General features: G+C 35.8%; 1 protein-coding gene across 6 annotated transcripts in view; it reads left to right on the forward strand.

Moving 5' to 3' along the window:
* Positions 1-12,714, forward strand: part of UTRN (utrophin) — a 497,690-nt gene that overhangs the window by 183,741 nt on the left and 301,235 nt on the right. For all 6 annotated transcript variants that reach the window (XM_055311522.1, XM_055311520.1, XM_055311521.1 and 3 more), the window contains 6 exons: positions 327-461; positions 2,074-2,223; positions 3,466-3,627; positions 4,058-4,186; positions 5,095-5,268; positions 6,959-7,114. In XM_055311522.1, the coding sequence (XP_055167497.1) occupies positions 327-461; positions 2,074-2,223; positions 3,466-3,627; positions 4,058-4,186; positions 5,095-5,268; positions 6,959-7,114 (906 nt within the window). The remainder of the gene's footprint in view (positions 1-326; positions 462-2,073; positions 2,224-3,465; positions 3,628-4,057; positions 4,187-5,094; positions 5,269-6,958; positions 7,115-12,714) is intronic.

The raw sequence follows: 12,714 nt of genomic DNA on the forward strand, positions 1-12,714 counted from the left end.
GTGTGAGGGAGACAGAAAGCGCAACAGAGAGCACAAGTCGGGAGGAGAGGGAGAAGCAGACTCCTGCTGAGGAGAGAGCCCACGTGGGGCTGGATCCCAGGATCCTGGAATCATGACCTGAGCTGAAGGCAGACATTTAATTGTCTGAGCCACCCAGGCACCCCTTGTTTTTTCCACTTATTTGAAATTCCACCATCATCAGTTTCTAAATTTTCAAATATACTTTGAATGAAATTGTTATTGATTAGGGGGACTGTGTAGTACCGGAGCTGCATTGCATCTGAAATGACTTCTTATATAATAGAGCTTTCTTCTTCTCACTTTAGGAAGTATGGTCTTGCTGGATTGAACTGCTTCACTATTTGGATCTTGAGACCACCTGGCTCAACACTTTGGAGGAGCGAATGAAGAGCACTGAGGCCCTGCCTGAGAAGACAGATGCTGTCAATGAAGCCCTGGAGGTGGGCATCTGTGTTGCGGGTGGCGATTCTTTTCATTGCAGTGAGGCCAAATGAGTTTTCAATGAGGAACACGGTGCTTGATGTTGACAAACGCATTTGCTTTCTCTATAGTTTTCAGCGTAACTTCCGTTGCCTGAAGTATTTATACAATCATGTATGTTTAGATTATTGGTGACCCACTAATAATCTAAATAATCAGCCTTGTGGGTTGGGTTAGCTGTTTGATAATTAGTACATTTTAGACATTAGTACACTTAGTGAGGCACTCTAGTGGTTTTCCAACTTGTTTTTACCATTCCCCAGATAAAACTCTGCCTTCTGTTATTTAGTTTAATTGCTCTCTTGTTTCTTCATAAAGTTATTTTTGCTTGTTCGTGGCAACTGCTGTGTTTACAATAGCTCTTGCTCTGTTATCTTTCGATGTGAAGAGCTGGGGACAGGTTAGAGTGGTTAGTATTTGATGCCCAGGATTCTGTCCTAGGAGCTTGTGTCCAGGTCTGGGCTTGAGCTCCACGAGGCTAAGAAATGGACCTGCTATCTCATTGTTTCCAAGTTACCGGCACAGCATGTGGCACACGATTAACTTAATACTTGTTTCTTAAATGGATTAAAATGTGAAGAGAGTAGATTTGCTTAAAATAAAAGAAGAGGAAGAGGGTGCATTTACTTTTAAAATGGAAAGGACACAGTGTGGTGACTGAGTGGATCACTGAACTGAAGGTCGAAACGAGTCCAAAGTGATAACTGAAGTCTAAGAGCCAGACACTAAGAGAAAAGATGTCGCTTCTAAAGTAAGATAGAGAAGTTGAGAGAATACGTAAAAGTATGAAACGCTTACTTTAAAACGTATTTTTCTAATATGAGAACTAAAATATGTGCTTTCTAGAAATATGAAAAATAGAAGTAAAAAGCAAGTAAAGCACTTTTAAACATTTTGATATATTTTTTCCTTATTATTATTATTATTATTATTACTATTATTATTATTTTCTATCCATACTGGAAGGCAGTACATTATAGTAATGGAAAAAAGCCTTTAGAGTCATAAAGTTGGAATTGTAGATCTTCTTTTTACTGTGTATTTTGTATTTATTCTCTGTGAGCTTCAGTTTTCCCATCTGTAATATGGAAATAGTATTTATCCCATCTAGCTAATTAGATTTATGAATATAAAAAGTGTATATATAAAACAGTGCCTAACATTCTGTGTATGTTGTAGAAAAATGAGTACCTGTGTTTAGTGGTATAGTCAATAAAAATTTGAGATAATTTTGCTTGTATGTGTTTTTGCTTTTAAACTGTGCATCAAACCATGAATTTCTTTATAATATATATATTATATAAAAATAATATAATAAATAATTACTAAAGTTATTTTTATGAGATTCTAGTAACATGTATCATCTTCATTCATAATGAGTTTTCGATTTTAGGTATTTATTAATACCATGATGGATATTTTTGTAAATTAATCATCTACCTCATTTCTGATCCTGTTCTTTAGGTAGATTTCTAGAGAATGGAATTACTTATTTAAAAAAAGTAGACATTTTTAGGATCCTTGATACAGTTTGCCTCAGTAAATGCATATTTTTCCCCTTTCCTTGTCTAGTCTCTGGAATCTGTTTTGCGACATCCAGCAGATAATCGCACCCAGATTCGAGAACTTGGCCAGACTCTGATTGATGGGGGGATTCTTGATGATATAATCAGTGAGAAACTGGAGGCTTTTAATAATCGATACGAAGAACTGAGTCACCTGGTAAGAATTGGGGGATACCAGGGGTGTTGATAGGTCTCACGTTATAGAGCTGACCTCAAGAACTTTTACCGAGGGGACGAGTTGGGGTGTTGAGGACATTGAAATACTGGGGGGGGGGGAGAGTAAACTTAACACTTACAGAGCAAGCAGAAGTTTGATGATTAAAAAACTCTATCTTTGAGATTGTTTCTACTTAAGAACTATTTAATTTCCTTTAAGGATATTGTAGCTGTATATAAGAATAATAACTCATATTATCCTAGTAAATCTTAGGGCCACCCGAATTTCACATAAGTTGCTGTTATAAAATGTCATTGTCTCTTAGACACACATCCAGAATGTATCACAACACGCACGTTCATATCAGTAAGTATAGAACAGAGATTATCCTTCACAGGAGGGTTGGATGGATATTACATGTTTTCAAACACATATTAAATAATGATTGATGTTTAAGTTATGAATAGTATCAAACTTACCCCAAAAGTGCAGCACATAGTGGTTCAATACATATGCCAATCTGTAGAATTTGAAACTGTGGGAAAAAAAAAGAGATTTAAATGTTCACTCTACTGATGGGCAATCATGTTATATTTTATATAGTTATTGATAGGCTTATTGTGGACTCCTAAAAATGCCTAAATTGGTAATAAATGACATTTTTATTGTCTCTGTTTAATGTTATATGGGAAAACTTCACTGTTTCCTTTTTTTATTGAGATATAACTGAAATACAACATTGTATTACTTTGAGGTATACAACATAATGATTTGATATTTGTACATATTGTGAAATGATCACTCACCATACATAGTCACAATTTTTTTTTCTTGTAATGAGGACATTTAAGATCTACTCTCTTAGTACTATCAATTTGTTCTCATATCTATGAGCTTGGTTTTCTTTTTGTTTGTTTTAGATTCCACATATAAATGAGATGATATGCTGTTTGCTCTTCTCTGACTCATTTCCCTTAGCATAACGCCCTCAAGGGCATTCTTATATCTTGTCATTGTATATACAAAGAAGTAAAAATTAGTAATTCATTGTAAGGTAAATAAGAGACTAGAAGAATCTTGTCACTGTTATCTTTGCTAGTTATTATTTATTTACAGTGTAGGCCAAATATACTGCTTTTACATTCTGTTTCTTTCTTGGTGACCAGAATATAAGGGTTTTCTTATATTCAGCTCTTTATATTTGTGCTGAGCAGCTAATGATTTGATTTTTCCCCTGTGTAGGCAGAGAGCAAGCAGATTTCTTTGGAAAAGCAACTCCAGGTCCTACGGGAAACTGACCACATGCTTCAGGTCTTGCAGGAGAGCTTAGGGGAGCTGGACAAGCAGCTTACAACGTACTTGACTGATAGAGTAGATGCCTTCCAAGTTCCACAGGAAGCTCAGGTACCGCCATGGATTTTGAGGGCTTTTGAGTTGTAAAAAGAGCATATGTAATTGCTTCCTTACCCACAAGATAACTGGCCCTTCTTGCCATTCCAAACGGAGTCATTGAGAAAAAGATTGACCTCATTTATGGGGCAGCATATAGGTTTTGGAGTTCTTTTGCTTTCTCTGTGAGACCTGACAAATGTTAAAATAGTATTTATGAAGTTGGGAAAGTTCCTTCTTTATAAATAAGCAGTGAGCATTAGAAATGACAAATGCAAAGATCTTAATTTTATGTTCACATAGTAGGCCTGCAATACAGGTGGCCCGTATTATTATTAAACTTTTTAGAGCTTGTATACTGGTCAACATATTCTTATGTCTTGTGTGACTATCCGGAACTTTTAATAAAGAAGACGTTCTCCCCTTTCTAATCTCTTTGTTGTAGAAAATCCAAGCAGAGATCTCTGCCCACGAGCTGACTCTGGAGGAGTTGAGAAGAAACATACGCTCCCAGCCTCCGACTTCCCCAGAAAGCAGAAATGCCAGAGGAGGAAGTCAGATGGATGTGCTACAGGTGAAGAGGGAGAGCAGCTCCTTTTCACTTTTTGATGCATTGGGTGTAAAAAAAATAAAAAAATAAAAATAAAAAATTAAAAACGAGAAAGAGCCAATTACTCGTATGCTTTTGCTCTTCTTTATGATGTAAACAGTGGGATGGAGATAATGTATTGGAGGTGCATTGCATCCTGGGCAAGGCAGCAGAAACAAATTGTTGTATGGGTGGAAAATATTGAATCTGATTTTATAATTGCATTGAGAAGAGAGAGAGCAAGCTAGATTTAGAAGTTATCTTTCTATAGATATTTCCATTAATGCAGCGGCTCTGGCAGTTCTGGTGTGACTGGTGCATGGGGTAGCCTGAGAGCATGGGACGCAGACCACCTAGTTGTTTCATGGTGGATGCAAGATTGACTTTGACTCTGAGCTTGCTTGGAAGGGCATTTTGAGTTTTAGGTTCCTAAGCTATATCTTTCAAACAGGTGAGAAATTTTGCGAAGTTTTAATTTCAGCGAGGCCAGCTTAGCTTTTTATTATGTCTTAAACTGATACTCTGTCAAGTAATTCATGACATTGTGCTGTGTAGTTCACTAGGTGATTGGGTAGCCTCTGTTTCTTTAAGGAATTAAAAAAATTATTTATTTATTCATGAGAGACATAGAGAAAGGCAGAGACATAGGCAGAAGCAGAAGCAGGCTCCCTGCAGGGAGCCCAATGCAGAATTAGATCCTGGGACCCTGGGATCATGCCCTGAGCTGAAGACAGATGCTCAACCACTGAGGCACCCAGGTGTCCCTTTAAGGAATGTTTTTATTGCTGCTTTATCTTGTAGCTTTTTAGTGGTGTGTATTGTACTAATATCATCTGCTGAGAGAGATTATCATTCTGATGTGAATTGCTTCTTTTGTTCATTTCTGGAAACAGAGGAAACTTCGAGAGGTGTCCACAAAGTTCCAGCTTTTCCAGAAGCCCGCTAACTTTGAACAGCGCATGCTTGATTGTAAACGTGTGTTGGATTGTGTGAAAGCAGAACTTCATGTTCTGGACGTGAAGGACGTGGATCCTGATATCATACAGAACCATCTGGACAAGTGTATGGTGAGGCCATTGGGTGGCTAATGTGTCCAGTGGGTTTTTCAGCAGCTAATACGGCTTCATCTAGTGCTTACATACATGCTTTAATAATTACTAGTCTATAGTGAGCTAAGAATAGAGTTTGATGGTGAAGAAGAGGTTAAAAATAAGAAGTGTGGTCCTGTCCTTCAAGGACATTAGAAGAGATAAAGAGAGACAGGTAGGAGAGAATAAAATCAATTATTACAATGTAACAAGATAAGGAAGCTGGAATAGACATGCATATAACATGATTTAAAAAACAAGGGTAACACATCTTAATCACAGTATGAAGTTAGGGAAGATTTTGACAGAACGTGACTAATAAGTTAAGCTTTAAAGGATATGTTTGAGTCACCTAGAAGAACCATACTGAGAATAGATGTCAGGAATATTATAGTGTAAAATAAAATCATTCTTAAAGTAAAACTTTGAATTTTAACTTAAAAAAAGTTTAAGCCTAAAATATGACAGAAATTATACTTAGAATGAATGTCAGGAATATTATAACATAAAAAAGTCATTCTCTAGGAAAGTAAGATTTTAAATTCAAGTTTAAATCTAAGATGTGAAAGAAGAAACTATTTATAAGGTCTTATTACTATTTTAGGCTTGAACATTATAGTGCAGTTGAGTAGAAATTTAAAAATAATGTGGCTAAGTATACACAATCTTACAATTAGTCTTCTCTTTGAGGAGAATCATGAAGAAACTTAACATAATACTTGTTAAGATGAAAGTCTGGGGAGAGTTTTTTATGCTTTTCAAAATTGCAGTCTCTTTGTTACACACTGAAGTTTTGTGTACTCGAAAGCTGCAATGGGTAGAAGAATAAACGGTAAATTTGTAGCTGTATAAGTATGTGTGTTTGTGAAAGTGTGTATGTTTGCATTTGTGTGCATGTATGTGTGTGTGAGTGTAGATGTAAGTATTTATTGATTTAATGAGACACAGAGATCAGCAGAGTAAGCACTATCCTTGACCTTGTGTAACTTAGTCCACTGGTTCATTATTATGTGACAACGCCACAGGAGGTGTTTCAGGTCAAGATCATGGTAGACAGAACAAGGGAAGTTACCCAGATAAAAGCTTTTTGGTTTCAAGGTAACTAGGATGAGGATAGCTCTGAATTTGACCTACATAACTCCAATTTCTTATAGTTACATACATCTTGGTATATGGATTATACATTCTCATTGAGGTAGAGTTTGGTACTTCAGAGAATTCTATGAAAAAGCAAATGTTAATACTCCAAATTTCAACAGCTGGAAATAGAGTCAGTGTTGGCTTTTTTTCTAGTAATAGCATTTATGGTTTTTAAAAATGTAATATAAAAAATGGTAGACATTCAATTTTTAGTCTTAATATTTTGCCATTTTATGTAGGAAAAATGTTTTTATTACTAAGTATGTTCATAAACCTTGAGAATACATGTTTGAGGGTTTTTTAAACAAGTATAATTCCTGTTAGTTTATTTTTTTTATCTGACTTTAAAAAGATAATGCAACCTTGATTTCATTTCATTTATCCTTTGAGCCAGAGCCGAGGAAGATAAAGCCCTTTGATCTCCAGAGTTACTTTGTAGCTGTCAATCTGTATAAGCTGTGTTCTGAAGTGATTCCAATTAACAACTTTTCACCACAGTGTATAAAATGTGTTTTGCTTTCTTTTAAAGAAACTCTATAAAACTTTGAGTGAAGTCAAGCTTGAAGTGGAGACTGTAATCAAAACAGGAAGGCATATTGTCCAGAAGCAACAAACTGACAACCCCAAGGGGATGGATGAGCAGCTGACTTCTTTGAAGATTCTCTACAATGACCTGGGTGCCCAGGTAAGGGCAACTCCACTGCTCGCTGTATCTCTTTCATTTCTATATTTTAAAATTTTACTCCTAGACGAATGCATGTTTGAATTTTATGGCACTGATAATAGTCTTCTCAATTATCCCAGTATTTTTTATTGTATTTCTTTACATCTGTATGTTAACATTACAATGATGCATAATTGTAGAGAAATTTACTTTTGATATTATCCAGACTCATTTATACACACGCACACACACACACACACACACACATATATATACATTTTAAAGATTTTATTTATTTATTCATGAGAGACACACACACACACACACACACACACACACAGAAAGAGAGAGAGAGAGAGAGGCAGAGACACAGGCAGAGGGAGAAGCATGCTCCATGCAGGGAGCCCGATGCGGGACTTGATCCCGGGTCTCCAGGATCAGTCCCTGGACTGAAGGTGGCGCTAAACCGCTGAGTCACCTGGGCTGCCCTTATTTTTATATTTTCAATGGCTAGTCATGCTTCCTAAGTTATTCTAAGAAAATTCTACCAGTAATAGCCTCTGTATAAACTCAAGTTATTGGTCCTTGGGTTTCTAAATGGAATAGTCTACTGAGAAATGTTAAAACATTGGGACTCTAATAAATGGTAAGTGTCAGCAAGTTTACAGTAATCTAGCAGGATCTAAAAGCCTTTTAAGAAACATATAATTTGGGTATCTTAATGCCTTAGTGCCTTAGTGAATCTGCAGGGGGATTTTTGGCCATTTATTATGGATGACTATATTCAGCAGATTTAATGTCTTATCTTACTGAGTACTCTACCCTGAAACCAGGAAAGCAGAGCAAAAGAAAACAAAATAACAATAAACATGTTTAAATGAAACCTTCATTTCAATATTGGCAATATTGTGATGTGTTAGATAATATTTTAGATCCTTCTTGGGTTATTAAACATTACCTAAGTTTCTGCATAAGCCCAGAGAAAACTAGGTGAAATTTTGTTATCATTTTTGGGTCAGTAAGAATGAACAGTGCCTACATTTCCTGGAAAATTTTGACTTTCTTACTTTTGCAAGGTAAAATTGCCAATCTGATACATGTTATATTATTTTTATACATTGTATATCTGGAACACATAGTGTCAAGCTTCTTTTTGGTATTATACAGTTGAAGTTATTTATCAAATATTATAGTTATTCATCAACTGGGCATATTACAGATGGGAATGATGTTGCTAGTTTTAATATCAACTCTCCAATTGAGACTGGTTTTAGTGTTAATTTTCTCATTCAACATAACTGAGACTGTACTGTGTGGCAGGAATCATATAGGCAGTATAGATCAAGAGGTGAGCAAAAATGTAATTTATCCTTGTCTAATAGAACTTAGGATAATGAAAGAAGAAAACACTAATCAAGTAGCCAGACAAAGTAATGTCACATTAGCAGTCTGAAGTGTTATGAAGGAATGTATGTGGTGCTTTAAGAGTATATGTAATGGAGAATTTGGCCCAGTCTGGGTTATAAAAGCTTCCTTGAAGAAGTGATGCATAAGCTGAGATCTGAAGGATGAGTAGCAATGGCCTGGGTGAAAGCAGTGGAGGAGACTTTGAGGTTGATGAAACAGCATGTGTAAGGGTCCTGTGGCAGGAGGCAAGCATGGTACATTTGTGTGGCTGATTCAGAGAGAGCAAGTGTGGGGAACATGGTGTTGGAGAGAGGGCTGAGACCAAGAGCATAGTAGTATCTTAGGATTTGTGATAAAGATTTTAATCTTAAGAGCAATGAGCAGTTATTGCAGGATTTTAGCAGTGAGATAACAAGCTCATGTATTTGCTTTTTAAAAGATCACTCACTGCAGTTTGGAGGATGAATTGGAGAAAGGCAGCATTAGATGTGAAGAGAGCAGTTAGGAAGTCATTGTGTTCTTAGTGAGAAATGAAGATGAAATGAACGAGAGTGGAGCAGTGGAGATGGCATGAGCAGATGGGCTTAGACATATTTAAGAAGTGAAGTGAGTAGGACTTGGTGATGGATTAGGATGTGGGAGTACAGGAGGGAGGGAGATGAAGGATGACCCTTGGGTTTCTGGCTTGGTTACATGGAAGATCATGATGCCATCATTGGGAGGGGCCACTGAAAAGAAAGGCAGAAATGTGGAAAAGTCTTAAGTTGGACATGTTCACATTTTAAGTGCCTTTGTGAGAGTGAATTGAATATGTCAGGTACTCACAAAGTTATTCAAATCTGGAGAATATATCTGGGCTGAAGCTAGGAAATTTATGAGTCATCTGCATAGAGATGGTAATTAAAGTTTTCAGTGGTGATGAGATTGTCTAGGGAGAGGATATAATGAGAAAAAAGAAACCTGTACAAGCCACAAAATAAAAAAATAAATGAGTGGGATGACATCAGACTAAAGAGCTCCTGCACAGCAAACAAAACAAAACAAAACAAAAAACCAAAAAACAAAAGCCCATCAACAAGATGGAAGGACAACCTTCCCCAGAAGGGGAAAAATTTGCATATCATATATATGGTAATGGGTTAATATAAAAAAGTGTATGAAGAAGTCATACAACTCAATAGCAAGAAATCAAATAATCCAATTAAAAATGGGCAGAGGATCTGAATAGATATTTTCTAAAGAAGATAGTTGAATGATAAACAGGTACATAGAAAGGTACTCAAGCATGACTAATCATCAAGGAAATGCTAATCAAAACCACAGTGAGATACTACCTCACACCTGTTAGATGGGTAGTATCAGAAAGAGATAATGCTGGCAAGGATGTGCACTGTTGGTAGGACTGTAAATTGGTGCAGCTGCTGTGGAAAACAGTATGGAGGTGCCTCAAAAGGTTAAAAGTAGAACTACACTACACTCCAGTAATTTCACATCTGGGTATATATCTGAAAGAAACAAAAATACTACATTGAAGAAATATCTGCACCCTCGTGTTCATAGTAGTGCTAGTTAGAATTGCAAGGCATGGAAACAACCTAAGTGTCCATTGATAGAAGAATGGATATAGAAGATATGGTGTATATATAATGTCATATAATTCAGCCATGAAATGAAGGAAATCTTGCCATTTACAACAATATAGACCAACTTTGAAGGCATTGTGCTAAGTGAGATAAGCTGACAGAGAAAGACAAATAATGTATGATCTCACTTATGTGAAATCTAAAAAACAACAACAGCTAAACTCATAAAAAAAAAAAAGAGAGATCAGAATGTGGTTACCAGAGGAGGGGGACTGGTGGGCCTGGGAATTGGATGAAGGTGATCAAAAAGTACCAACTTGTAGTTACAGGGTGCATAAGCTCTAGAGATGTAATGTACAACATGCAGATTAAAGCTAATACTGCTGTATATGTACATATGGAAGTTGTGAAGAGGATAAATCCTATGAGTTCTCATCACAAGCAAGAAGCTATTTTGTTTTTGTTTGTTTGTTTGTTTTTTTGTTTTTTTGGGGGGGATCTATATGAGATCATGGATAAACATCTAAAGTTTTTGTGGTTTTCATTTTGTAATATATGTGAGTAAAGTCATTGTGCTATACACCTTAAACTTATACAGTGTTATAACTCAATAAAACTGGAAAAAATAAATTAAAAATAATTTTTAAGTAAATTAAGAAAAAAGAAAAATAAAAGGGTCTGGAGCAAGTCTTGAGGAATTAGATCATTTAGTAAGACATTTGAAGAAGGTGTGTTTGCAAAAGAAACTAAAGTGTATCTGTACCACATTTTATTTATTTTTTCATCAGTGGACATTTAAGTTGTTTCAGTGTCTTGGCTATTATGTGTAATGCTGCCATGAACATGGGCATACAGATATATTTTCTAAATACTGATTTCGTTTCCTTTGGACATATATGCCAATGTGGAATTACTGGATCATATGATAGTTTTATTTTTAATGTTTTGAGGAACCACCATACTGTTTTCCATAATTATATACTTGAAATCTACTAAAAGAATAGATATTAAGTGTTTTCACCAAAAAATAAAGGTAACTATGGGAGATGATGGATGCATTGATTAACTTGATTGTGGTAATCATTTCACTCTGTATATATACGTAAAATGATCACATTGTACACCTTGAAAAATCACATGGTAGAAACTACATGTATGTATATGAAACAGTAGCAAGAAGTAGTAGACACCAGGAGAGTGCTGGGTTGGGGAAGCCAGGAGAAAAGGGTGTTTTGGGAAAGAGTGTAGGCCCTAGTTTTGAATTATTGTACATTACATATAATGTCCACTTAAAGATGTCAAATTAGATCTTTGCCCTTGGAGTCATTATTGAACTTAGCAAAGATAATTTCTGTGAAGTGATAGGGGCAGAAAGCAGAACAGGAGGAGGTAAGAAGTGTGAGGAAAATAAGAAAATGCTTTTCAGGTTGCTAAGGGGTGATGGGAGAGAGCACGTTCTTAGGAGAGATAGAGCCAAAGAAGGAAAAAAAAATTTTTTTAAATGCAAGAGACTTACGTATGTTTCATAGCTGATGGGGATGATCCTATTGAGAAAGAATGGTTCCATAAGAAGTTCCATAAGAAGAAGAAAGGATAAATGGTTAGGTAAAATCTTTCCAAGTTGATACTGCTTAATTCAGAATGCACTATAGCTCATAATGTATTGGTTAGACTGAGAAGAGTGAATTGTTATAAGTGGAACTGTAAGTTATTTTCTTCCTGGTAAATACAAATCTTTGGTAGCATTAAATTTTATGATTGTATAGCTTCCCAGTCATGTCAGAGTCCAATAAGATCCCTTGAATACCTAATATCTTTTAATAGAATTCATGTATTTGTCTCCTAAAGTCTGCATTGAGGGGCTATTAATTTAAAGTTATGAATTCTAATTAAACTCTGTAGAGAAAAATATTTCACTTTTAAGAAGGAATTTAATAAAAATCCATCCTTGAGGTAACAAAGAGTAAAATGGAACCAAGGGGACCAGAAAAAAGAATTCCACATTACTTATTAAGAAAATTCAATCGTTGTATCATCTAAGAAAATTTCATCCCATACCTGACTTATTTATCACTCTACTACTTAGGTAATTATTTATCACTCTACTACTTAGGGACACATTTTTATTTATGTATTGTGTTTTGGTGCCCTTAAAAATGTTATATCAGCTTTAGATTATGAATGATAGTTTTGTTTGAGAATGCCATCCTGTAACATGAAGGGTCAGACCAGGCTCAATCCAGTGGTCGTGTGCCCCCCTGCTCATGGCTTTAGACCCTGTAAGCTTCACTGCCCTGACCTGCAAAATAGGAAGGAGAGGGCCCATTATAGATGCCGTTGTGGTTCTTGTTTGCATGGCATGTATCAGATTCTTCAGCATGTTATGGGAGCTATGTAAAGAGCCTGGTAAATGTTAGTTCAGTCCATTTTGCTTTTCTGTCAACCACAAAAACAAAATGATAAAGGTTTATGTGGCATAGTCATCTCTTATATTTTAAATTAAGTACTTAATTGCTAAACTTAATTATGAAAACCATACTATTCCCCCTCAACTTTCTAAAATATAGTGTATATGTGTGTGTTTTTTAAACAGAATTCTTTGTTGAGAGGATTGTAAGGCATTTTCTGTTC

Source organism: Nyctereutes procyonoides, unplaced genomic scaffold, assembly GCF_905146905.1.
Source record: "Nyctereutes procyonoides isolate TBG_1078 unplaced genomic scaffold, NYPRO_anot_genome, whole genome shotgun sequence".
In the NCBI taxonomy this organism is placed as follows: domain Eukaryota; kingdom Metazoa; phylum Chordata; class Mammalia; order Carnivora; family Canidae; genus Nyctereutes; species Nyctereutes procyonoides.